This window comes from Mastomys coucha, unplaced genomic scaffold, assembly GCF_008632895.1.
Source record: "Mastomys coucha isolate ucsf_1 unplaced genomic scaffold, UCSF_Mcou_1 pScaffold13, whole genome shotgun sequence".
Lineage (NCBI taxonomy): Eukaryota > Metazoa > Chordata > Mammalia > Rodentia > Muridae > Mastomys > Mastomys coucha.
This window is the reverse complement of record NW_022196895.1, coordinates 3164322-3192052: the sequence shown is the minus strand read 5'-3', so window position 1 is coordinate 3192052 and position 27731 is coordinate 3164322. Positions and strand designations below refer to the sequence as shown.

Genomic DNA, 27731 nt, shown 5'->3' with positions numbered 1-27731 from the left:
TGCGGAGAGCTAGGGCTGAGGGCAGTGAAGCTCCGTGCGGAGAGCTAGGACTGAGGGCAGTGAAGCTCGGGAGCAGAGAGCTAGGACTGAGGGCAGTGAAGCTCCGTGCGGAGAGCTAGGACTGAGGGCAGTGAAGCTCCGTGCGGAGAGCTAGGGCTGAGGGCAGTGAAGCTCCGTGCGGAGAGCTAGGACTGAGGGCAGTGAAGCTCCGTGCGGAGAGCTAGGGCTGAGGGCAGTGAAGCTCGGGAGCAGAGAGCTAGGACTGAGGGCAGGCACATCATGTGTGTTTCCTAGTTATCTGAAATTCTAGAAATATTTTCTTTAATAGAGACCATGGGGTCAAACTTTGTGAAATTTTATACACAATTCTGTCTTAATTTCCTCAGACAGTAATTGGGTTCACTAGCAGGTATTTCTGTTGAGAGATATTTTATTGTTTTTGAATAGTTTGTGGCTATGAGGTAGAATGAGAGTGTGTGTTGAATACCAGTAGTTTATTTGGGGTGTTTTGTGGGTTTATGGGGGATTTTTAGGGACAAGAGACAAAACCCAGGGCCTCACACAGCCCAGACAAGCATTTCCCTTAGCTAGCCCAGCACCATGACACTCAAATGACCACTTAGTGACAATGCACGTGACGTGCACTTAAAAGCTAGTTCTCAAGGCCCTGCTTTTCAGGCCCTATTCCACACATACACACACACACACACACACACACACACTCCCCCAACTCCCCTACCCCCCAATTAAACCACTTAAATTTCTTGTGATTCTTTTAGGAAAAAAAGACAAATCTAATTGGCAGGGTAGTTTTGGCCCTTCTTGAGGCATTTCAGCCTTGGGATTTCCCCTCACAGTCACTATGTGCTGAGATAAGACAGCTCAGGATTTAGCTCCATCAGTAGAGAATGTGCCTGTCAGGCATGAAAGCACTGGGTTTGAGCCATATGACTCAGGTATGGTGTCTCATGCCTGTAGTAGGTAGTAGAAACAGAAGAACCAAGAGTTCAAGGTAAGGGCCTTAATGATGGCTCAGAGGTTACTCTTTCAGAGAACCTGGGCTTGATTCTCAGCACCTATGTGACATCTAACAACTTCCTGTTAAGTTTAGGTCCAGGGTGTCTAGTGTCCTCTCTGGCCTCATGGGCAAGAAGGCACAGACATACAGGTAGGCAAAGTACCCATATGCATTCAGGGTCACTGTTGAGTACCTAGTGTATTGAAAGTCTCCTAAGTGACTGTACCCACCTATAGCAGGCACACAGGTAACTGAGGACGTGGCTATTGAGTTCGTTGGATCATTTCACAATACTTATGGGAGCATCTCATTGTACTCTGTGTATAGCTTAAAGCTTCCTTTGTGTAATTTCAGGTATAATTTAGGTGACTACAGTGGAGAGATCATGTCTGAGGTCATGGCACAGAGACAGCCAGTGAAGCCTACTTACGCCATCCCCATCATCCCGATTACTAACAGCAGCCAGTTCAAACACCAGGACGTCACAGACTCGAAGGAGTTCAAAGTTAACAAGGTGATTAGAGCTTTGTAACAGTAGCGCCCGGTAAACAGGGAAAATCATACATTCCTACCGCAAGGTGTTCTGGGGTAAGAGAGTTGGGGAGCTGTTCATGACAATTTAATTTCTACTTCTCTTGCTTCCTTACAAGGGAAGGCTTTGTTCTGTGTCTGATACAAAGGGATTTGCTGAGAGGGGATATGAAATGTTAGTGTGATTAATGGTGTGAAAGCCTGGAAAGAATATAAAGCCTTCCTGCCCGCCCGGTGTAACATTCTGGGACACGGCTATGTGTGAGTGACAGGTGGATCTTGTTCACAGCTGGTGACATAGGCAAAAGTGAAATGTCATCATTTGTGAAGAATAAAATTGGTGAGGGGAAAGCCAGGGGAATAAGAGAGGGCAGCAGGGTGCCCTTTTGATAAATGTGCCTCAGGAGGGAAGTGTTTCATGGCCTAACATGTATCACTTAACTCGGACTTATCATTCCATTTCAGTTGAGGAAATCTGCTGCTGATTTTATTATCTAACCTGTTCTGTGTAATATCTTGTTCTAATTTGGTGTGTTACTTACTGTATCATTTGGAATGATGGTTTCTGCAGCCAGGACTTTGTCCCTGTGCGAGCACTGATCGAGACTATTTCAAACATGTTGATTTTCAAGTATTGGGATGCTGGACAGAGGAATAGAAGTATTCTCTTTGGTAATCACAAATGGTGGCTGTTAATCCCAGCAGAGGCCACGCCTGGCAGATCTGTGTCTGAGACACAGCCTGGTCTACATAGTTTGAAGCTAGCCCAGGCTACTTAGTGAGGCACCTCCACCCAACTACCCCTGCCATAAAGAATGTTAAAGGTCATTCTCCAAAATATTTCTTTGCTTATAATTTCTAGTCCTACATATGTACAATTTTTCCTTGTTTTTATATTGAAGTCTGTTGTCCATCTTTCTGAAATGTATGGCCTTACAGATCCCTTCAGAAGTCTTACTTTGATTTTTATATTTCGGGACTTAACTCCGATTCTAATTATACAGCATTGTTTTCATCTGTATGTTCATCTGTATGTTCATCTGTATGTTCATCTGTATGTTCATCTGTGTGTTCATCTGTGTGTTCATCTGTGTGTTCATCTGTATGTTCATCTGTGTGTTCATCTGTGTGTTCATCTGTATGTTCATCTGTGTGTTCATCTGTATGTTCCGGAACGTGAGTCATGCACTTGCATCTGGTTTACCTTAAATCCTCCTAGACTAAGCAGAGTCATTAATGGAATTTTGAACATTTTCTTATTTAAATTTTCATTCAAATTTTTGTGTTGTCTGGCTGGAGAGATAGATGAGCAGTTAGCAACAGCCATTTTTCTTGCAGAGGGCCTGGGTTGAGTTGCCAGCACCTACATCAGATGGCATACAACTGTCTGTAATTCTTGCTCTAGGGGATCTAATATTCTCTGGCTTTTGAAGGCACCTGTGCATACACATAACATTTTTAAGTCTTGTAAGCAAATGCTTGTTTTAAACAGAGCAAATGTAGATTATTAGGAGAAACAGACTGAACCTGTGAGGATAGGAGAGGCTGCCAGGAGGAATATCCAAGCCCATTTTAATAGTTTAAGCATTTGGCTCCCCAAGTATTAATTAACTCAAGTTGTTACAGAAGTTGCAGTTGTGGAATGTGCTTCTGCTGGGTGACTGTTTCATTCGTGTCTGTATTGCAGCAAGATAAGGCTGATCTTATCCGACCGAAGCGCAAATATGAGAAGAAGCCCAAAGTCTTACCCCCATGTGCTGCCGCCCCTCAGCAGCCGAGTCCCGCTGCACTGCCGGGCTTCAGTGCTAAGGATTTAAACCAGTATGACTTTCCCAGCTCAGATGAAGAGCCTCTGTCACAGGTAAACAGAAGGCCAGCTCTCTGCTCACAGAAGAGGAATGTAGGAACTGCATGTTTGACCTCTCGTTGCTTTGTTTCAAGGTTGTGTCTGGCTCTTCAGAAGCTGAGGAAGAGAATGACCCTGATGGCCCATTCGCTTTCCGTAGGAAAGTAGGCTGTCAGTACTATGCTGTAAGTGTCAGACTTTCTCTGTAAACAACAAACAGCACGCAGACTGACAAAATGCAATAATTTGGATTTTTTTTTTTAGCCTCATTTAGACCAAACTGGCAACTGGCCCTGGACTAGCCCTAAAGATGGAGGCCTGGGGGATTTACGATATAGATACTGCTTAACTACTCTCACCGTACCCCAGAGGTGTCTTGGATTTGCACGAAGACGGGTCGGGCGCGGTGGAAGGTAACGCGCTTCTGCTTTCCTTGGACCAGCATGCTTTAGACATTGGAGTCAGTTTAAACTGAGGCCCTCCTTGTGAACAGACTCTAGAAGCTCCAGCTTGCTGTGCTTAGCAGAGCTGTCTACATGTCTCCCATTGCATTCCCAACGTCTTCACCCACTACGTAGTTCTCACAAGCCCCGTGTGGGTTATCTCCCCAAGCTTCTTAGCACCTGAGTTATTACAGGGTAGACGTCCAAGAAAGGACAAGTGTACCTTGTGTTTACACACTCAGGATTGGTTCAGGAAACTACAACCAAAGCTGCTGAGTTCTGGGGAAAACTTTACATTAACTACTGCCGTGACCACTAACTCTGCTGCCTGTGGCCTCAGTGTGTCAGAATGTGATTCTGGCGTCTGAAATAGAATACTTCATGCGTGGAGAGGAGGAACTGCAAAGCACAGAAAAATTTTGGTTGAAAGACAATTTGAAAAAAAGAACTCTATCCAACATTGAGATTTGAGGCTAAAAGATCTAAAGGCAACAAGATGACTCAGTTAGAAAGAAGCATTTGCCACAAAGGTGACAGCCTGAGTTGTGTCCCCAGGACTCAGGTGGTAGAAGGAGAGAAGCAATTCTTGGGAATTGTCCTGTGGCTGCGGCATGCACACAGAGCTATGTGCCCTGTGCCTGCACACTCAGTGTGAAAGAGTCAGTGCTGCAGTGATGAACTTGCTAACTTTTAAATATTCTATGTACTGTTATTCAGCTTTAGGGGAAAGCTTTCGGGAAAGAAAGGAAAAGCCTTTGATGTAATCTCTGGTGTCTGCCCCTTGTACAGGGTCTTGCTGGACAGAGCACATTCAGACTACGACAGTATGTTTCACCGCCTGGATTTGGACATGCTTTCCTCACCACAACCTTCTCCAGTCAATCAGTTTGCCAATACCTCAGAAACCAATACCTCGGACAGATGTTCCTCTAAAGACCTCAGTCAGATACTAGTCGATATCAAATCATGTAGGTGGCGGCACTTTAGGCCTCGGACACCATCCCTGCCTGACAGTGACAGTGGTGATCTCTCCAGTAGAACGTTACACAGGAGTATCAGTCGAGCAGGAGCAGCACAGCCTGGGGCCCATACATGCAGCGCCTCTACGCAGAGCAGAAGTAGCAGTGGCTCAGCACACTGTGGTATGTTCATTTGTGGTATCCATTGCTATGCCAAGGTGTGGTGTTTTATTCCCATAGTGAGATGCTTGAGTATTTCTTTGAATTCTGCTCAGTAATGCTGTTGCTGTGTGAGTCTACGTGTATGTATCTTTCCTTACACAGCCAAAAAGAGGTCATATGTTACTATATATTTAATGTTTGTTACCTTGAGGCAGCCCAGGAACCACAAGATTCATTAATTTTCAAATAATAAAATAAAAAGGGACCCTAAGTTGTTATGGTATGTACTTGAACATCTAATCTGGTCTGCTTAAGTTTAGAGGCCAGTAGTCAGTAGTTACACATAAACTTACATTGACAGTTGTTCAGAATAAATACCAGAGAAGCTGACTTTTAATATTTTGGAGACATTTTTAGATAATCCCTACTTTGTTGTGCAGTGTGACTAAAACACTGAAAATAGTATCATGCCCTGTGACTTTCCTTTTTAAACCACTTGCATCCACATTATCTGAGGTGTATAAATTATAAATGCTTACTGTCAGCATGACGCAGCGGGTTAAGATGCTGAGCACCAAGCCTGCCAGCCTGAGCTCAGTCCCCAAGACCTACATGGTAGAAGGGAAGGATCCCACTCCTTCAGTTTGTCCTCTGGCCTCTCTGCTCGTGCTGTGGCATATGTGCATGCACATACTCATACATACATACAGTAAATGAAGAAATTTTGGGGTATTTTTACTGGTGGTAGTTATTTTGGTAGTTATTCTGAAATAGGGTTTCACTGTAGCCCTGGCTGTCCTGAAACCACTTTGTAGGCCAGGATGGCCTTGCACTCAGATCTGCCTAGCTCTGCCTCCTGAGTGCTGAGATTCAAGCATGCGCCATCATGCCTGGCTTATGTTTAAAATATTTTTAAGTTATTTCATTAAAGTTCTTTTAGGATGATTTTAATACAGATTTTTTTTTTTTTAAAAAAAAAAAGACAATTGTTTCCCTGATTACCTAAAAAGTAATTAGGGAAGTGTTTTCTTTTTTTTCTTTTTTTTTTTTTTAAAGATTTATTTATTTATTTTATGTGTATGAGTACACTGTAGCTGTACAGATGGCCGTGAGCCATCATGTGGCTGCTGGGAATTGAACTCAGGACCTCTGCTTGCTCCGGCCCAGCTCACTCCGGAGTAGCTGTCTTCAGACGAGGGTGTCAGATCTCATCACAGATGGTTGTGAGCCATCATGTGGTTGCTGGAATCTGAACTCAGGACCTTCAGAAGAGCAGTCAAGTGCTCTTACCTGCTGAGCCATCTCGCCAGCCCCCGGGAAGTGTTTTCTAAGCATGAGAATTTGCTGTCATCTTCAAAGGCCTTCAGAAAATGCTCCGTAAACGAATTTACTTGTTAGTTACAAAAAAAGTAATTGTATGAACTGACAAAAGAGGACAGTCAGTTGTCAAGAAATTTAGTAGTTTTGGGGACTTTACTGATTGTAACTCCACTAATTTTACTACTGTTTTTCTGTCCTGGGTAGTCTGGAAAGTCAGGCTGAAGAGCTGGTCTACTGGAGGCTTAATTAAGCATGGGTGTGGGGAGTGCAAAAGTGGAAACTCTTAATCGGTTCCCCAAAAATACTTTTGAAGATGTATGAATATTTTTGAGATTTTTATGGAGAAAGTAGCCATGTCTATCAACCCACGTCATGTCACTCTTGTAGTGGAGACACTGAAGAGTATGACAGACCTCCAGATTGCATTTCAGTCTACAGAACGTGGTTGCTGGCATGGCTTACAGAGGCAAGTCAGTGCCAGTAGCAAACTTTCCTGATTTGTTTCTCAAACATCATTAAAAGGTAGACATTAGCAAAAGTTAGTTGAGAAAAGCCTTTCATAGCCGGGCGGTGGTGGCGCACGCCTTTAATCCCAGCACTTGGGAGGCAGAGGCAGGCGGATTTCTTAGTTCGAGGCCAGCTTGGTCTACAGAGTGAGTTCCAGGACAGCCAGGGCTACACAGAGAAACCCTGTCTCGAAAAATCAAAAAAAAAAAAAAAAAAGGAAAAGCCTTTCATAATTATATAATTTTTCTTCTTAATCATTTTTTTGACAATAGGGCCTTTTTAAATGATGTATTTATTTTCATATATACTTAGAGAATAAATGCCTACAGGCTACCATAGAGTGGCTCTGTTTTCCTGCTGGAAATATTAATAAGATCATGAGACTCTCTCTGTGGCTCTATGAATTATGTCATGTGTGCACTTGACACAAGTGAGTTCTGCTAGCAGCCCTGGAGACAGAAAAGACAATCCAGCTATTTATGTGTTACATGGGAGTCGAAGCATGTTCCTCCTGAAAGCATGTTCTCCACAGACAGCCTAGATCTGCTGAGGGTCTCAGGAGTGTCAACCAGTCCTCGACAGAAGCAGCTGCAGACCAGATGTTAGCGTGCTGACTCAGCCCTCCATCAGATTTAACCGCTTCTGATTCGTCAGTCACTGGCTCAGATGTTGAAATTGATACTTACAAGTGATGCACACCCCCACTAGGCTCCTTTTCTAAGTATCTATTAGTGAATTGTGTATACATTTTTAAGTAGAAAATTCCAACTGAAGGTACCAGGAGTATACTCATTTCCTTGAAGAGTGCCCAGTTATAAAGCTTGTTCTTATTGCTTGGCATCCCTTCAGCTTGCTGCTCGTCTTGGCCATTTCACAGCTGTGCACCCAGGGAGGGTGTCCTGAGAAGAGGGTGTCAGTGAATGCTGTATCCCCTTTGTTCTGTGTGTCAGAAGAGGGAAATTGAGAAGACTTAGTGATAGGGATTTAGAATTTCTAGGGCTAGATCTACTTAGGGATAGTATAAATTGCTTGTTTTTAATGGTCACTAGTTAATACATGATTTGGACTGATTTCAAATAGTTTTCTAGGCTTTTACTAAGCTATAATAGCACCTTTTCAGTGTTTGCTCAGTGGTTGAGCATCCAACTATTTTGTGCATTTGAAATTTGAGGGTTATCAAATTATCATAATTAGATGAGACCCTCGTACAAGCAAGCAACATGGCTCAATAGGTAAAGGCTATGTACCGCCAAGCCTGCCATCCCAATTCTATCCCTAGAACCCACATGGTGGAAGGAGAGAATAAACTCCCACAAGTTGTTCTTTGTCCTCCTGGTGTACACTCTGTCTCTCTCAGAGAGCAAAAAAGACACAGACATACACAGAGACAGACAGAGGAAAGGGTATGTGTATGAGTGTGTATGATTCAGGAACACTTAAAACTCCTACAACAGAGACGTGCCTAGTACTTGAAATCTTAGCTTCCAGTAAAATTGAAATCAGCATCATTGTAAGTTGTTTTCCTAAACTCAAACTATCTGTAACAGTCTGCTTTATTTTTGTAAGTGACAGAAGGTCTATGGATAGAATGATTGCATTTGGCTTAATCTTGCATGGCAAGGGCTGCAGTCTTGTGCAGTGGCTATTGTTACTGGTATAAGTCTGTGGGACCCTACGCTTCCTTTAAGGGCTCTCTAATTCAGAATCTTCCTGGAAGGTGGCCTTCCTCCATGGCACTTACATATGGTATACTGTGAGTTCAGCAGGTGTATGTAAATGTTGCAGGGGCATCACAGACAGAGTAGCACTGGTCTAGTGAAATGTCACTTGAAGTCATAGCCAGGGACACTCAGCTCTGACACAGCATGCCATCAGGTGAATTGCAACCCACCTTGGTTTTCCAGTCGGGTTTTTAGGTGGGCTGATGAGGGCCTGGGAAGCTTTTGTATTTCAGTTCTTTGATCCAAAGATCCTACCTTAGTAACTAGACCATTCGTAGCGTTGTTATTTTGCTTTGGGTTTTGTTTGGTTTTATGGAGCTGAGGATTGGATCTAAGGTCTCCTGCACCCTGGTAAGTGCTGCACCACTGAGCCACATCCCCAGCTTTTGTTTTCAGTGTCTTTTTAGGTCAGCCTGTTAGAAAGCACCTTCTGATTCAAAGGTGGTTTTTGCTTGTTGGGCGGGGGTGGGGGGGCAGGTGTTGTTTGTTTTTTGTTTGTTTTGTTTGGGTGGTTTTGTTTTTGTTTTTGTCTTAATTTGGCTTTTCGAGAGCCCTGTGGCCCTGGCTGTCCTGGAACTCACTCTGTAGACCAGGCTAGCCTCAAACTCAGAAATCCGCTTGCCTCTGCCTCCCAAGTGTTGGGATTAAAGGTGTGTGCCACCACCGCCCGCTGTTTGTTTTACATTTAATGTTTTAAATGTAGTGTCTTCCATTTGAAATGGTTCCTTTCTTGCTGATACATGCCTCCCTTCCCACCTAGATAGTTTGCTGCAGCTTCAGGAGTGTACCTGTAGGGCCTTAGACAATTCCAGGTACTAGAACACATTTCCCCATTCTTGGAGTTGGCTTGTTTCAGAGTCCTACCCAGAGAATTAGAGACGCCTAAAAAACTGATTGTTTCATGGTGTCTATTTCTGATGAGAGGAAATAGAACAGATGAAATTATTCTACATTGATGGAGCTTGCTCAGAAAGCTTATCCATACACTACCAAAAGCAGCTTCCTTCAGTTCAGAATTGTGTTTTCTCATGGGATCGTGTTAAGTGTGTTCACTGTTCACTGTCACATTGTTCATCAAAGATATTCTCATTTCCTTCCCTGGTTCAACGCTCTTAACTTTCCTATCTTATAAATATCGATCTAGAGCTGTTTTTCTGTTTTAACTTTGAAATCTCACTATTAATGGTGCTTGCTCCCTTTTTTTCCCCAAGTACCTCACCCTCATGTGCAGTGTGAGGCTACTGGATGCCATCATGTCTGAGGGCCTCGTGGATCACAGCTCTTTTGGCTCTGCAAAACAGTTCTGATTCTAGATTTGCTTTAGTTGGCTCTGCCCACCATTTGTGGATTAAATTTGATGTTCCATTTTCTCTGAAGTAGATGTGTAGCTGAACTTTCTGCCTTGATGCCCTAGTTCATTAGAGGAAGGTTGAGAAAATATGGCTGCTTTCATTTAGTTCAGGAAACACTTGGTTAGACCTTAGAGTTAGAATGGGTCAGGGACTTTGAATGCTTCTACAGCCTCTGTGATAAAATAAGAATATAAAATCCAGTTCACATTTAGTTATCCACATTTACTACCTTACCTTCATGTAAGTAATCCTTTTGGACTGCAATTTTATTTCTGAGAGGGAGCAAGAGGACTTTGGTAGCCACCTAAGTTTAATCCGTGTCACATTTGTATGAAGATGCTGAACCACAACAGGTGGCATGCTCTTTTAAGGACTCTGTTGTGCTGGGTTTGTATTTCTCAGTGCCAGCCTCTTTTTGCTGTTTTAATTACAGATCATTTATCAGAAACATCCAGGCCAGATTTTACAACTAGACTCTAGGTAGAATAGCATCATCTAAGAAACAGTGATCTCAGATGCTGAGCTGACTGGCTGGGGGTTAAATGTTGTGTCTTTATCTTTGCATCTGCACTGGCAGGAGACAGATATTAAAAAGTAGGTGGGCTGGGCTAGAGACTTGGCTCAGCGGTTAAGAGCACTGACTGCTCTTCCAGAGGTCTGAGTTTGATTCCCAACAACCACACGGTGGCTCACAACCATCTGTAATGGGATCCAATGCCCTCCTCTGGTGCGTCTGAAGACAGCTACAGTGTGCTCATATATATAAAATAATAAATAAATCTTTTTTTAAAAGTGAGGTTGGCCCACCTGCACGCGGAAACTGGGGTGAAATTTAACTAGGGCAAAAGTATTTGAAAGTTTATTCAAAGTTGATCCCCAGTTAATTTACCACTAAATGTTTAAATGAAGCACAAATACCATCAAAGATACACAAAAGAAATTTTGCAATGTTTTGGGAAAAAACATTGCTATTTATGAGCATCTGTTTACCTTCACTCATAAGAGGTCATGAGCAGGGGCTGGTGAGATGGCTCAGTAGGTTAGAGCACTGACTGCTCTTCAGGAGGGTCTGAGTTCAGATCTCAGCAACCACATGGTGGCTCACAACCATCTGTACAGCTACAGTCAATGTACTTATAATACATAAAATAAATCTTTAAAAAAAAAAAGAGGTCGTGAGCAATGACTGAATTTTTCTAGGTATGAAATGCCTGACCCTTCCAGAAATATTCTTTTTTATTATTATTATTACTGAATATTGCCTGTAAAAGTAAAGGCTGAGGCAGCACGTTTGGTTTTGGTTTAGGAAGTTAAAGTACGATTTTCAAACACATTGGAAAAAAAATCTAATAAATTAAGAACCTTAAAGTCTAAACAGTTGCTTTATGGAAATAATTATTATGTTAACTATGAACCTTCATTCCAGGTAGTATTCATTTTTGTAGATTTTTCATCGTTTTGACCCAACTCACTTCTGTTACATGTCAGTGTCTTGATGGCAGGAAATTACTTCTGTCAGTATTTAGTGAGTATCCTAATATCAGTAAGTCTCCCCATAGAATTTGATCTGTAGATTAAAAATGTTAGGAAAGACTTACAAATCAGATACTGACTAAATGGAGCTGTAACACAAGAAAAGTAAGAGAATCAATAGGAGTATTTTTCTAGGGAGAAGTGTGGGCCATGAACTTAATTCAAGGGCATGTGAAGGTGCTAGCCGCCTAACAGTCTTCTGGGTACATACAAAGTGTGGTAGAAGTGTTCCTACTGTCTGGTGGGACCGGGCAGAACCGGGGTCCTGGGGTTAGTAAAGATCCCTCTCAAGTTCCACGTGAAGTTCAGAAACCCAATGGGATGATGCTATTCCAGCTAGCAGAGCACTTTATAGCAAGTCAGGTGGGCGCGTTTGAGAAGAGCAGGCTTGAGCTGGAGGCACGTTGGATACTAGACGCCCTAGCACCAGATGACATGGCTGCACTCTGTTTTGGGTTTTGGGGTTTTTTTTTGGGGGGGGGGGGGTGGTTTGGTTTTTTGTTTGTTTGTTTGGGGTTTTTTGGTTTGGTTTGGTTTTGTTAAGTAACTTGTACTCAGAAAGGTTTCTTTAAGAAGCCTTCAGTGTCAGGTGGTTGTGATATTTGATTTCTTTTTTCTCCCCCCTCCTCCCTTTCTTTTTAAACTGGCAAAGGAAAAGAGTAAAGAAACAGGTTTCCTTTTTAAAGTTGCACACACTTTTGGGGGTAATAAATGAACATTTTTTTGTTTGTCTTTTTTAGAACTGAGCTCTCCATAGACACACATAAGTAGCATAACACAGTGTCTGTCCTCAGGCTTCACTCTGTACAGTAATCAGCATAACTCCGTTCTTATTGACTGGATTTTGTCCAGGTGGGTTAACTGGGTGGGGAAAGTTCATTAACCTTAACCCTGGGACTTCTTTCTGTTAAACTTGAAAGATGAGTTCTCCTGTCTAAGTATTAAACTATTGGATTTACTTTTTATGTAGAAAAAAGTTTTGTAATGATTGGAATAAGAAGCTCTGTAGACTTTAGTGTTTGTACACAGCTGTTGGGAAGGCCCGGGCCTTGGCATGGCGATCTGGACAAAATAGAAGCGGAATGCTGGTTACCAGGTTTCACCTCATGCTCAGTGCAAAGTGCATCTCCAAGCGTGTGGACTGGGAGCCCAAGAGCACTTTCTGCGCTGTCCAGCACAGTGTCACAGCTGAAAAAAGTAGTGGCTTTTTCTTTAACTTGAAGCCACTTTGGTTAAATGTGGCAGAAGATGCTGGTTTCTCTCTGGCAGCCATCACCATTTCTATCCAGATGCCTCCGTTTTGCACAAAAACATCTTTTTCTTCTGCTGGATTTTTTAGTGTTGTAAGGCTTCTGTGGTGTCTGTGCATCTTTGTGAACCGTCTTCTTGTTTATGTTCAGCATTCACAGCCGAACAATACCAGCAGCACCAGCAGCAACTGGCCCTCATGCAGCAGCAGCAGCTTGCCCAAACTCAGCAACAGCAGCAAGCACATAGTAGTTCCTCCGCCGCCGCGCCACAGGTGAGGGCCTTGTGTGTCTTATGATTATCCTCGTTGTTTCCCACCAGAGGTCATCTCTAATTACCAAGTGTTGTCCTAGAACCTTGCATCTAACCAGCAGAAAAGTGGCTGTGGCATGAATGTACAGGGTTTAGAAAGAACCTCCCAGGTGAGTATGGGAGTTGTTCGCTCTGCTACCTATTACACAGAGTAACCTAAGGCCATAGTTCCCTTAGTGGTGGCATTGCTTCATTCTCACTCGTGGTCTATAATGTACTCTCCCCATCGGGAAGCCCCATGCAGCTGACGTTCCAGTTCCAGATTAAACCAAAACAGTCTGTTGTGCTCTTAAACATGGCCACTCTTAAAGCATGGAAAACTATTTGCTGTATAGATAGACTTGGGGCTGAAAGGCTGAGAATTGAGCCTTCCAGGCACCTTAAAGGAAATTTCATTTTTGAAGATTCAAGAGGCCTTTTCATTTTTAAGTTAAAAATGATGTCAAACCTTTTTAAATTAAGGGATGGTTGTTTTACTATTGAAAGATGCCTTTGGGTGTATAGTGGGTTGATATAGCACTGAGGGTGGGTAGAGAGAATAGGTGTTTAGAGATTAAATGGGAGAAGTTTATAGATTTGCCTTAATGGACTTGTCCAGCACTGGACTACCTGAGAAATGTATTTTAACCTTTCAACTGGAACTTTTTGCTGTTGTTGCATTCTGTACTAATAGGCTTATTTTGGTAATTGCTTTGTATATATTCTTTATTCTCATAGGAAGATCAAAATGGATAAACCCTTAAGTTAGACACCTAACTTTTCAAACTTCAAATTTATGGCTATGAAAATAAAATAGATCTCATTGGTTGGTTTGCTGCTTTTAGAACTGTGAAGCTCACTCTGGTGACCTGTGTAGTGAGACTGATTGACTGACTCTGGTGACCTGTGTAGTGAGGCTGACTGACTCTGATCACCTGTGTAGTGAGGCTGACTGACTGACTCTGGTCACCTGTGTAGTGAGGCTGACTGACTGACTCTGGTCACCTGTGTAGTGATGCTGACTGACTCTGGTCACCTGTGTAGTGATGCTGACTGACTCTGGTCACCTGTGTAGTGAGGCTGACTGACTGACTGGTCATCTGTGTAGTGAGGCTGACTGACTCTGGTCACCTGTGTAGTGAGGCTGACTGACTCTGGTCACCTGTGTTACTCTGACTCATGCTTCAGGGCCATTACACTGATGACTTTTGTGTTTTGCTTTCAGGGTTTTGTTTCTAAGACTTTGGATTCTGCTAGTGCGCAGTTTGCTGCTTCTGCTTTAATGACATCAGAGCAACTGATGGGATTCAAGATGAAGGATGATGTGGTTCTGGGGATTGGGGTGAACGGCGTCCTTCCTGCCTCAGGTGAGGATGCCACCCATGCCCAGTTATATTTCCATGCATATGTACTGTGCACACTGACTTAGCCACCAAATGCAGTGTTTACATGCTTTCTTTCTCTTCCTAGGAGTATACAAGGGCTTACACCTCACTAGCACTACACCAACGGCGCTTGTACATACGAGTCCTTCAGGAGCAGGTTCAACTTTGTTACAGCCTTCAAATATTACACAGACTTCGGGTTCCCACAGCGCACTGAGTCACCAAGTAACTGCTGCCAACTCTGCAACAACTCAGGTTCTGTTTGGGAACAACATCCGATTAACTGTCCCCTCATCTGTCCCCACTGTCAACTCTGTCGCCCCAATAAACGCACGGCATATACCTAGGACTTTAAGTGCTGTTCCGCCATCTGCCTTAAAGCTGGCTGCTGCAGCAAACTGTCAAGTTTCCAAGGTCCCCTCCTCATCCTCTGTAGATTCAGTTCCAAGGTGAGTAGTTCTTCTATGCTTTAATGTCTGAAATGTAAGCGCCTAACTCTGCCTTCTGAAGTGGCTATCCACCTAAGGTTTCTCTTCTTTTCCTTCTATATATTGAATATATATATATATGGACCTTTGCACTTACATATAATAAATAAACAAATAAATAAATAAGGGACTGGAGAGATGGCTCAGCGGTTAGGAGCACTAGCTGCTCTTCCAGAGGTCCAGAGTTTAAATCCCAGCAACCACATGGTGGCTCACAACCATCTGTAATGAGATCTGACGTCCTCTTCTGGTGTGTCCGGAGACAGCTACAGTGTACTTACATATAAAAAATTAAAAAAAAAAAAGGACCTTTGCTTATTCAAGAACTAAGCAAGTAGGTGTTATAATTGGCTGTTAGTTGAATTCAGTCTTGAGACTAAGCTAGTCCACTCACTGGAGTAGTCAGTGTTGCTCCTGTGCCGTGGACCTTGCCTAATGCAGCAGTGACCTAGAGTGCTCTCACTGTTCTCCACCCTTGGGTGCCAGGAGTCCTTTTTCCTGGTGGTGTTGTGCTGTTGATTTCTTCTGTAGCTTACTGTGGGACTGGAATTGGTAAGCCTTCCTTCGCCAGTCTGCTAGCTACTCCTAATAGTGCGAGTGCTGGCCGGCCTGGCAACATCTGATCAAGCCATTGCTTTCTCTGCTCACTCACCTTTTTGAAGTTCAGTGGTTTAGGGTTCTTGTCAAGGCTCCATTTTAACTATAACTATTAATTTAACTCTGTATTAACTAATTAAAGTCCTGCTGCCACAAAGTACTAGGAGAAAAAGAAACAAAGACCTGCATTATTCAGATTAGCAAGAACTACACTTAAAACATGGGTGTGAATGTTAAAACAGTGCAGGTAATAGGCAGAAGTCCTTCTAGGTGGGTCTTAGAGCAGTGCGTGTTGCCCAGTTCATTGTCCAGACAATCACTATCATTTTAAAACGAAGAGAAATATTTTCACAGCAAGGGAATTGTGAGTGTGTATCAGAAATAGGCAAAGCAGAAATAAAAGTTGGGGGACATAGTGTTTAGTGGTTAACAAGCAGCTGGGTTTTCCTGGTGTGCTTAGGAGTGACAGGAGGCTAGGCCTGTGCTAGACCAACATTTAAACTTCTCAGCAGAGGATGTTGGGGAAGAGCAGCTATGTAGAAGCTTATTGGTAGCCTTTACTTTGCACACGCACAAGTCCCTGTCTGTATTCACCAGCTCAGTACCAGGAACGCATTGTTCTGTTCATAGCTGATCAGTGGATTAGTTCATCTTCCCATCACCAATCATAACTTTAATTGCTGTAGAACTGGACAAATATGGGGACATTTATAGTAAATGGGACTTCTCATCCCTGTCTCTATTTAAAAGAAGGAAACAAAGTTCTTGAAGCCAGTGGACTTTTCAAAGGATACCTCTAGAACCTAGTGTTCTAACTACTAGTCCTGTGTCTGTCTCTCACTTAGTGGCATCCATTAGGACCTAGATTTAAAGTCCTGGCATGAATTTTAGACAGATTTGTTTCTGTGTTAGATTACTAAGAAAAGCTTTGGGGTTGGAGGGAGATGGCTCCATGGGTCAAGGGCTTGCCATCAAGCCTGGCAGCCTGAGTTGGATCTGTTGGATCCATGTGGTAGAAGAAGAGAACCAGATCCTGTAAGCTGCCCTATGACTGTACAGTGTAATTATATAAAGGCTGAAAAAGAGTTCAGGGCCTAAGAAAATGGCTCAGTGTCTGCCAGTACTGGCATGAGCAATTGAGTTCATAACACACATTTTTAAAGAAGCTCCATGTAGTGTTGAGTGCCTACAGTGCCTACATTGGGGGGGTCATAGGGAAGGATGGGATAGATAGATCCCTAAAGTTCCTTGCTAGCCTAGCCAACTCCATGAACTTCAGGTTTTCTCAAAAACCAAAGTGAAGATGGATAGAAGAAAGGTGCTCGCTGTCTACCTCTGGCCTCCATGTGCACGCATACGCTCACACACAACCCAAAACTGATGATAAAGCTTGGGGACCACCACGATGGCTCCATGAATAAAAGCACTTGCCACCAAGCCCAACAAGCTAAGTTTGATCCCAGAACCTACATGGTAGAAGACAAGAAGTGACTCCCCAGGAGTTGAGCTGAGCTACTCACATGAGCACACGTGTGCATGGACATGCATGCTAAATAAGAAGAGAAGTCACTGTGGAGGGCAGCTGCAACTGTAGCTCTCGGAGCTTTAGAGTTCTGGTGTCGAGTGTGTGTGTGTATCTTTGAGTCACTTGGGTTCTGGGACAGTGTTCTGGCAGTACAGTTGGCATGGAGTTGACTGTTGACCCCTGATTTAACTGATTTCTGCTTGCCTGTTTTTCATGATTACAAAAATTCATAATCCTTTGTCCCATTGCTCCATAAGTGTTGTTTCTTTCTGTTGTTAAAGATAACTAAGGCTTTTAAAGGAGGGATGGCCTTCATTTGCTTGGTTGTACATGACTGTTGACTAACGGAACTTTTATCCCAACAGGGAAAATCATGAATCAGAAAAGCCAGCACTGAACAACATAGCAGACAACACAGTAGCAATGGAGGTGACGTAGCTTCCTGGGAGCAGGACTGCATCCTGGGGACATGGTCAGGTGCTATGCATCAGAGCGTTGGAACGCAGGGAGGACGGAGTGCACTTGTGCGGTTCCGTGGCAGCTGTGGGGACTCGGCAGCACTGCGCATCTCTCGTGCTTCAACCTTTCTTTTCTTATTGTTAATAGGAAAAAATCAACATCTGTAAATTAAGAATACAGCAATTATCTGTACAGTACTGCATATTTGTAATACCCTTGTATATATGTTACTTGAATACAGAACTGTTCATTTGTGATGCTTTGCACTTGGGGGCGGGGGGTGGGGGGTAACTGCAACAAGAGTGTGAGCTGTGAGATTGTGTAGCTGGTGTCATCACATCATGTGCATGGTGCGGAACCTGCTGTCTCTATTTATTGTGCCGTGTTTACAGGTTTTGTACACTGTACCCTCATTGGTTCCTGTGCTGTAGTAAATGTGTTAGGTAGCTGTGGACTCCTTGGTATTTTGTAAATGGTATAACATAACTTGGTTCCCTCTGGGTCCTTGAGTTTTCTGTGTATCATGTGAAAAAAAAATGGTGACATACATACAGAATTTTACAAAAAAAAAAAAAAAGGCATCAGTTTTTTAAAACGGGGAATGTACTGTTCAGTGGGGATCTTCCTGGTCTACTAGCATTAGGACACGCAACAAGCTAAAAATGAAGTCTCTTGAATTCTCCCGTCTCCGCCTGCCTGCAAGCTTGGGCGGCCCTGGTACTTAAAGCACTAATGTTATGTTGCTGCCCTACAAACAGCCCAGTCGGCCCATTTCCTTCCACACCAAAAAGTGTTAAATCAAGTACACAAATGGAGTCCTTACAACTGGAGTTTATGTTGTCTTGCCCTTTTTTTTAGCACAAAAAGATGTACTTTTATATTGTGGAATTGTTTAAAGACTTCATTCTTTACTTGTTCTTACAGAAAGGATATAGGGGAGAAGAATGCGGTAATTGCTGTCCGTGTATCGTCATTCCAGTTTGTAAAACAGCCAGCCAGCTTTTTTCCTTTTAAGATTCTCCAGAAGGCTGCGAGGCCAGAACCACAAATATCGGGTGCCTTCCTTTGGAAATATTTGACCTCTCTTCTGTGAAGAGAATGGTACTTACCAGACTACTACTACTGCTTTGTTAGTACCGGAGTCTGAATGCCCAGTCCAATGGCATACGTTATCCTTAAGGTTTTTATCCCACCTGGAAACATTGTGATAGAATTCTCACAAAATAAACCCAGGGCATTACATGTTGACAAACTAACGTGCAGTGGTCTTTGCCTTTTGTTTTTTGTTTTCAACCCCAGAACTTTGTATAACTTTGTTGTTTCAGTAAAGGGGCTTGGTTAGAAACAGGAAGGGAGAACTTCAAGTTCGTGTTCTCAGTGATTATTTTGATGTGTCTGTCTACAGCAGTGAAAGAAATCCCTGCACTGGATTTATAATCTCATGGAGGTGAGAGTAAATAAGATGTAAAACGTAGTATGATTAATGGAAAGGAAAAAGGCAGGGTCAGTGAACAAGCACAGAATGCCAAGGATGCATTCTGGGTCAGACTGACTGGGTCAGAGACTTGAGCAGCAGAAGCAGTGGGCAGAGAGGAGCATCGATCTGGGGACCAGGGAGCAGACTACAGAGACAAGAGCAGTGTGTGACACACAGGACTCTGGGGACTCTGTACAGAACTGAGCTTGGAGCAGAAGAGTTCCACTCTGCCTCAGTATCCAGACTAGTCTTCAGGGAGAACTCCCAGTAGTTGATGACCATGGTGGCCCCCAGGGATAGTGTGAACTACTTGGCTCTGTCTCTGTGTTTAGAGGGCCTTTAAAAGTTGCTTATTGGCCAGGCCTGGGACAATAATCCCAGCTGAGACAGTTTGAGGACAGCCCAGGATATGTACAGAATCCCTGTTTCTAAAAAAGAAAAAAGTTAATGAATCTGTTTAGTAAGGCACATGAGAAGAAAGGGTTAAGAAAGGCTTCTAATGGGCAATAAGGGCCAGAGTTCGAGTCCCAGAACTCAATAAAAGCCAAGTGGTGACAGATACTTGTCATCCCAGGACTGAAGAAAGGAGAGGGAGGGTGGTGCAGCCTCTGGGCTCACTGGTCAGCCGGACCAGCCTGCTCTGAACACCGCAAGCAGTGAGAGACTGAAAAGCCGGAGTGGGCCCTTCCATACGGGCGTACAGACAGAACTTAGTTCAGAGTGGTTTACCTGAGCGGACTCAACGTGCCCGGGCCTGAGCTGGAGACATGAGGTTACAGAGAGCAAGGGATAGGAGAGGGACGCATGGTGGGTTCGAGCTCATTTTATCTCCTGTCTCAAGAGAGTCAACTAATGTGAAGAACTAATTCCCAAGCTGGGCAGTAGCGGCTCATGCCTTTAATCCCAGCACTTGGGAGGCAGAGGCAGGTGGGTTTCTTGTTCGAGGCCAGCCTGGTCTACAAAGTGAGTTCCAGGATAGTCAGGGCTACACAGAGAAACCCTGTCTCTCAAAAAACCAAAAAAAAAAAAGAGAGAGAGAGAGAGAGAGAGAGAGAGTAGTTTGGGGGACCCCTAAACTATGTTTCCCATACTTTTGCTGCCATGTTGCAGTACCATGAAATAAAGGACATGATACAAACCGCAGCTTAAACAAGAAGACCTCAGGAAAGTGAAGAAAGGTCACAGTGGTGACAGTCCCAGGCTTAAAGTCACACCTCCTGGACTCCAAAGGTGGCTGTTTGTCTACAGCTGTTTTGTGGGTAGAACTGAGCATACAGTTAACCATTATTATGGTTACCAAGGTAAGTTTAAAGGTCACTGTTGCTCTAAACTTTGGTCTAATTCATGAACAAAACCCCCAGGTACTGTACAGACACTTGTCTTTTTACCTAGATTAAAAAAAAAAAAAAACCTTTTGAACTCCACAAATTATAAGGGTTGTGGTTTTAATTTATGGTTGGTTGGTTGGAATTTGGTTTTAGATTTCAGTTTGAAAATAACAGCATTGTAGCCAAAACAGCCCATCACACTAAGAAATGTGTATTATTTGAAAGGTGCTACGGCAGATGTTAGGTCGAGCAGGCAGAGCCCAGCCTCTGTGCTGCTTATACCCTTGGAGACTTCGCACCGAATGAGAGCAGACTGGGTGAGGCTAAGGAGTGCACAGTCATACTAAAGCTACTAACTCGACATCAGAATAACACATCCATTTAAACACCAGTCTCTGAAATTACATGACTGAATAAAACATAATCCAGAATATAATAATATATAATATAACATATACAAAAGCCTAAAAAGTGGAGAATGGTCTATATTAGTAATTGTATAAAGGAGTAGGACCATTAGAATCACAGAACGTTGGTGTTACAGAAGGCTTGCTCGCTTGCTTTTGTATGTGGGTGTACATGTTAGGTATATATGACTGTGGTCACATGTATGGGTGAGTATGTGTGGGTAGCAAAGTGTGCATTTGTGTGGGGTGGGTATGATGTACACGTGTGAGCATGGGTATGTATCAGTGTATACATGTATGTGGAGGCCCAGGGTTAGTGCACTCTCCAGTATTATCATCATCATCATTTTATTATTATTTACTACATTTAAGTGTGTGCCATAGCATGTGTGTGGAGGTCAGAGAACAACTTACAGACAGGGTTTCTCATTGAACCAAAAACTCATGAATTGGTTAAGCTGGTGAACTCCAGGATCCTGTCTCTGCCCCTCTGGCATTAGACATCTTCTGCCTCTGTACCCAGACTTTACGCAGGTGCTGAGGATGCAAACTGATGCTTTTGTGGCATGCACTTTACAGACTGGACCATCTTAGCATACTGACAGGCTTATTTTTAACCACATATGTATTATTAGTTTCCAATCACAGTAACATTACTTCGAGATTGATAGCTCCTGTATTGTCCAACCCACCACAGCCAAGGACAACTATGAATACAACACAAAATAGTAATTTTTTTTTTTTTTTTTTTTGGTAACTTGATTGCATCTTGTGTATGAGCTTTGTGAATGGCAACATTATGTCAGGATGTCAGAGGTTGGGCATACCTGGCAAAATGTTTCTCTCTCAGTTCCAGGAGAAGTCTTGAGTTCAGAATACATTTACTTTCACCGAGTTGAAAGCTGGTTTTGAAGGAGCTATGCACAGATTGCCTCGTTTCTTTTTCAGATGCTGGCAGGCATTCTCTGTCTTCCCATTGATTGCCTTCTTTAGTCTCAAAGCTCGCACTGCCTAGTTTCCCCTGTAACACACACGCGCGCGCACACACACACACACACACACACACACATACACACACCTACTCCACCACCCACCCTTACCTCTCAACCCCAACCCTGTCAAGTGCTGTTAACTGGGCACTTTGAAAGTGTTGTCAATGATCTGCATGTCACCTCTCAAAATTCTCAGTATCAAGGCTGCTGGCCATGATTCTGCACACAGTGATAGGCTGCCCCCTCTGGGGTCCTACATGAATGGCACACACAGAAAATGTAGCACAATACTGGTGACCTTGTAATGTGTGAATATGCTCTTTGTCCATTCCTGTTATTTTCAAACTTTTTAACAGTAAAAGTATTTTTAGTTATAAATTTGTATTTGTGTGAAGTCAGAGGACATGTCTCTATGAGGTGGGTGATAGGACTTGTACCATCAACCCTGGCAGCAGGCACCGTGCCTGCTGAGCTGGCTCACAGGCCCGACATGATAAAACTTTATTGAAAGCATTTATAACTAGCACTCCAATATATAAAATAGAGGTAAATCTACTTCATGTTAGTGCTTTCCTACTCAAAAAATTATATGTTTATAATGTAAAAGATCAATTAAGGGCTAGAGAGATGGCTCAGGGGTTAAGATTGCTTGCTGCTCTTATAAGTGAACAGGCTCAGCTCCCAGTGCCCATGTCAGGTGTCTCACAAACCCTGTGACTCCACCTCCAGGGGACCGGGCATCCTCTTCAAGGCTTCAACAACACCTGCCCTCACATGCACATACCCACATCCACCCTGCACCACACACATACTCAAGCAAGCCCTGAGGAGCCAGCCAGCAACCAGAACCCTCAGTGGTCTCTGCATCAGCTCCTGCCCTGTTTGAGCTTCTGTCCTGCCTTCCTTCAGTGATGGAGTGCAATGTGGAGTGTAAGCCGAATAAACCCTTCCTCTGCCAAAGTTGGTTTTGTCATGTGTTTATTGTAGCCATGAGCTCTTCTACCTGGTCTCTTTGTTTCCAGAAATAATGACTCTGAGACTTAATTATATATGAATAAATGCTTGGGCCATAAGCTTTGGCTTGTTCCTCAAGTAACTAATAATTTATTTAAACATTTAAACCATTTAATCTATGTTATCTCTTCTACACAGCTAGTTATCTCTCAAGTATATGCAACTGTCTCCTCCAGACTTCAAGGCAATTCTCCCACACCTGACTTTTTCCCAGACTCTCTCTGTCTCTGTCTGTCTCTGTCTGTCTCTCTCTCTGTCTCTCTCTGTCTCTCTCTGTCTCTCTCTCTCTCTCTCTCTCTCTCTCTCTCTCTCTCTCTCTCTCTCTCTCTCTCTCTCTCTCTCTCTCTCTCTCTCTCTCCTGGAACTCCGCCCTCCTATTCCCTGCCTCAGCCCATTGGCCATAGGCTTTAACAGGTGATGCTTCCATACAGTTCATAAGAGATTCTCTCTACAGTTTTTAGCAATAGAAAGCAAACTAAGACAATCTTCATGATGAAACCATCTTTTGCTGTTATAAACTGTTCTCTCGCCCAAGCAATGTTCTTTACTTTGCCTAATACTACTACATCCGGTACTCCAGGCTTGTTGACTTTAGCTTGTGTCAAGTTGACATGAAATTAGCCAGTTCAACTGCCCCTGTGTCAGCCTGATGTCTCAGCATGGAGATGGCTGCCTGCTCCATTTAATGCTACTATTCCAAAGTGCCTGAGACTGGGCCATTTTTAGACAAAAGTTGCTTTTACATTTCTGGAGCTTGCCTGAAATCTGATTTTATGGAGACTTTTCCTTAACTGAGGTTCCCTCCTCTCGGATGACTTGTATCAAGTTGACATAAAACTATCCAGTATAATTGACCCATTGTCAACTTGACACACAAACACATCACCATTAAGTCACAACCTTTCTTCTCATTCATCCCCAAGACCTCACATTAAAAACACAACAACTTTGAAAGTACCTGCAGTCTTTACAAACTAAAATGCATTTAAACTTCAGCCCCTTTAAAAAATATCAAGTAGTGGGGGAGCAGTGCTCAGGACACAGAGGCAGGTGGATCTCTAAGTCCAAAGTCAGGCTGGTCTGCAGAGCAAGTTCCAGGACAGCCTGGGTTACACAGAGAAACCCTGTGTAACAAAATAAATAAATAAATAAATAAAAGTAGATAGATAGATAGATAGATAGATAGATAGATAGATAGATAGATAGATAGGCAGGCAGGCAGGCAGGCAGGCAGGCAGGCAGGCAGGCAGGCAGGCAGCCAGGCAGCCAGGCAGCCAGGCAGGCTCAGGGCACAGTCACAGTGAGATCAAAGCATAGGCACTCCAACAGTATACATAACACAATGTCTAATTTCTCAAATCCACTTACGATCTGAGTTCCACCAAGGGCCTTGGGTCACTTCTCTGGCTCTGCCTTCTGCACACAGTGTGACTTCTAGGTTGACAAGTGCTCCACTCCATAGCTGCTGCTGTTGTAGGTGGCTAACACATGGTGTTGGCATCACCAACATGCTGGGTGGGGTCTTCTGCTGCAACTGGACAACTGGACTGGACTTGCTTCAGTAGCCTCTCCTGGGCTCCATTCATGGCGCCGAGCCTCAACTGCTCTCCAGGACTCTCTGTGACTTCAAAGCCACTACCACCTGTGAGACACTCGCACATGAGAATGTTTGCTGCCAGCATGAGGTACGGCCTTGGCTGTTTCTGGAATGCAGCTTCTCTATGCTGACCCTGGGGAGACACTGTCCAGAAGATTTCACCTCAATAATGCTAGTCTCTTCTTAGTCCCAGCTGTGTCGTCAGCCCCAGCTGGCAAGCATCATCGTCCTACCAAAGCAAAGGTTTTACTTTAGAGGTTCTGGCCTCTTGTTAACCACAGCAGATTCTTCAGCTCCAGCTGACCACAGATTCTTCACACAAAGAACCCAGTAGAGTTTTTGTTTCCCTCTAAAACTTTATAAGCCAGAACTCCATCATCTGTTCTGCTCTCAGCATTCTTATCTCCCAAGCTCCTACAGCCCACTGAGCTCTCAATACTCAATTGCTTTTCTAACCCAAAGTTCCAAAGTCCTTCTACAATCCTCCCCAAAACAACATGCTCAAGTCTGTCACAGCACTACCTCACTATCCTGGTACCAATTTGTCTTAGTTAGGGGATCTATTGCTGTGATAAAACACCAGGACCAGAAAGCAAATTAGGGAGGAAAGGGTTTATTTGGCTTACACTCCCACATCCCTGTCCATCATTGAAAGAAGTCAGGACAGGAATTCCAGCAGGGCAGGGCCCTGGAGGAGGAGCTGATGGAGAGGCCATGGAGGGTGCTGCTTACTGGCTTTTTTTCCATGGTTAAAACAACTGCTTTCTTAGAACCCAGGATCTCCAGCCCAGGGATGGCACCACCCATGATGGGCTGGGCTCTGCCCCATCCTTCACTAAGAAAATATCCTATAGGCTTGACTACAACCAGATCTTACAGAGGCATTTTCCCAGTTAAGGTTCCCTCCTCTCACTTGAGTCTAGCTTGTGTCAAGTTGACACAAAACTAGCCAGCACAGATGGATTCATCATGAAGACTGTTCCAGTTTGCTTTCTGTTGCTATGATAAATGCCATGATAAAAACAACTTAGAGAGGAAGAGGGGTCACTCCATCTTACAGCTTCTAGCCCATCATGAAAGTCAAGGCAGGAACTCAAGGCAGGAGCCTGGAAGCAGAGCCATATACAGAAACCATGAGAAACAGAGACTAAAAGTTACTTCTTTAAGTAGATCAGTAAAACTGATAAAGCTATATAGCCAGACTAAAATGGAAAACACAATTTAGCAGCATTGGGGGAATTAGAGGACACAGGATTACAAATGCTACTGAAATTTAAATGACAAGAAAATATTGAAAACTTTTCTCATTAAATCACACAGTTTAAATGGCAAGATTTCCTTCAAAGACACAAATTGACAGAACAATTTCCAGAAGAAATCAATATTTGTTTGCTGAAGTAACAAGAGTTTTGTTTTTAAGTGCTAAGTGCAAGCTAGGGAGATGGCTGTGTGGATAAAGTGCTTGGCACAGAAGTATGAAATCCTGAGTTCAGATCCCTGGTCCCCATGGGTGTAGCAGCACTTCCACATCCTAGAGCTCTTCTGGAGACAGGAGAATCGCAGCAAGCTTTTGGAGCATTTAGCTTGGCCTATGCAGTGACCAGATAAGAGCCGCTGCCTCAAACAAAGTGGTAGGAGAGGATGGACACCCAAGGTTGTCCTTTGACTTCCACGTGTGTCCTGGGACATACACACAAACTACGAAGGATGGGAGGAAGGTGAGAAAGAAGGAAGAACGGTCAGCCAGGCTGTATTATGTATGCCCAGTGCTTGAGTGCAGGAGGTAAAAGGTCACTGACTTTCAAAGCCAATCTGGACAACATAGCAAGATGCTGTACTAAACAAAACAAAACAACATGATTAGAACAAAGAAAAGAAACCGCTGGATGTAGAGCTCACACCTTTAATCAATACTCAGCAGCCAGAGGGAGATGGATCTATGTGAGTTAGAGGCCAGCCTGATCTAGTTAATGAGTTCTAGGATGGCCAGGGCTACAAAATACAGAGACATTGTCTCAGACCAACAAACAAGCAAACAAATGAAACAGAGAAAAAATGACAGAACAATGTGTCCATAAATAAAACACATACACAAACAACACTAGAAGTTTTAACAAATTCATTGTAACAGCATACACCAAGGCTAGTTACTAACCATGTGGTTAAGCATTTGGAATTTCCAGCCCAGCTCCAGACCTTAAGGGAGGAGATTGGTGCTGGAGATTGGTGTCAGTCACCAATGGCCAATGACTTAATTGTTCATATGTACTGGGTAGAACCTCCATAAAGAGCACTACAGACTGCTCTGGATCATGTGAATGTAAGAGTTGTCAGTAAAAATTACATGAAAGCCATATATATACAGCTCACCAGACAGAAATTAATTTACTAGATATTGCTGGTTTCTTGTGGAGAGCCTTTGGGGGCCACTTGGCAGGAATCTAACATTAGGCCATGACAAAGAAGTAAGTTCAGGTAAGAATCTAATTGTAGGCTATAATAGGGAAGTAGGTTCAGGCAGGAATTTTAATCTTAGGTTGGAACAAAAGAAGTAGGCTTCAGGCAAGAATCAGATTTTAGGCTTGGACAAAGAAGTGAGCTCAGGTATTTTGGTCATTCTGACAAGCCCTTGGAAACGGCTGTCACAGGGATAATCATGGGACTTTGCTGACTGCCTATCTTGTTCCTCATTGGACTACTCACCCTTAATATTTGCATGTAATTAAATGGTATAAAAGCGGATTGGGAAAATTGACTTGGGTCATGCTGCAGCTTTGACTAATTGTCTCTTTCTTTTCAATCCTCGCTCCTGCACTGGAGAACCTGTTGACTGACTGAGGGGGCTTGGTCAGTTTCTCATGAAAAATGGAACTCAGCTTAAGTGGGAAGTACATCAAGCAAAGGTTTGCGTGTGGCACCAGCACCACATCCATCCGACAAGAAACTGGTTAGTGGGGAACTGATAGAGAACAAAGGAGCTGAAAGAGTCTGTCCCAGGCTGCCCTCTGCCTTTCAAAGAATGACCACACACATACAGACAGTACCTGCACACAGGCAAGTCACCATGCTACAGCGTTCAAGTTGGCCCATGAGCCAGCTGCATAAACAACCTGGTTGCAACCATTCATGTTTGGCAGTAGAACCACACACTAGTAAGCTAAGGGCTACAGTTCCAGCTTTGTCCAGGGGTTTTCTGGCCTCTGTACCCCTGCAGAGGATGAACTTTGAATTGCTCACCAGGGCTTCATTGACAGTGTCAATTTCATTCCTTCTGGAATGAATGCCCCTTATTGGTACCTCGCTCCTAGCATCCTAGAATTTTCTCAATACAGCCCTCTGTACTGGTTTAAAAACCAAACAAACAACAAAAACAAAAACACCAGAATAAAGCAAAACAAAAAGCCCCATATCATCTAGCATCTCTTTTCTCTTGCCCTGTGTTAATTAAAAAATACATAGAGTGTCATCAGAATCCAGGTCTGACTGCTTGCTCCAAAATAAGCCAGTCTAAATAAGAGGTAAGAACTTTAT

At 43.4% G+C, this 27731-nt stretch overlaps 1 protein-coding gene across 3 annotated transcripts in view; it reads left to right on the top strand.

Annotated features, from left to right (window-relative positions):
* The window catches only part of Epc1 (enhancer of polycomb homolog 1), a 91242-nt gene extending 72601 nt beyond the window's left edge, over nucleotides 1–18641 (top strand). For all 3 annotated transcript variants that reach the window (XM_031364925.1, XM_031364926.1, XM_031364924.1), the window contains exons 6-14: nucleotides 1373–1532; nucleotides 3237–3410; nucleotides 3491–3580; nucleotides 3660–3808; nucleotides 4628–4980; nucleotides 12793–12914; nucleotides 14157–14298; nucleotides 14402–14765; nucleotides 17292–18641. In XM_031364925.1, coding sequence (XP_031220785.1) covers nucleotides 1373–1532; nucleotides 3237–3410; nucleotides 3491–3580; nucleotides 3660–3808; nucleotides 4628–4980; nucleotides 12793–12914; nucleotides 14157–14298; nucleotides 14402–14765; nucleotides 17292–17364 — 1627 coding nt within the window. In that variant the 3' untranslated portion in view covers nucleotides 17365–18641. The remainder of the gene's footprint in view (nucleotides 1–1372; nucleotides 1533–3236; nucleotides 3411–3490; nucleotides 3581–3659; nucleotides 3809–4627; nucleotides 4981–12792; nucleotides 12915–14156; nucleotides 14299–14401; nucleotides 14766–17291) is intronic.
* Nucleotides 18642–27731: the final 9090 nt, after the last annotated feature.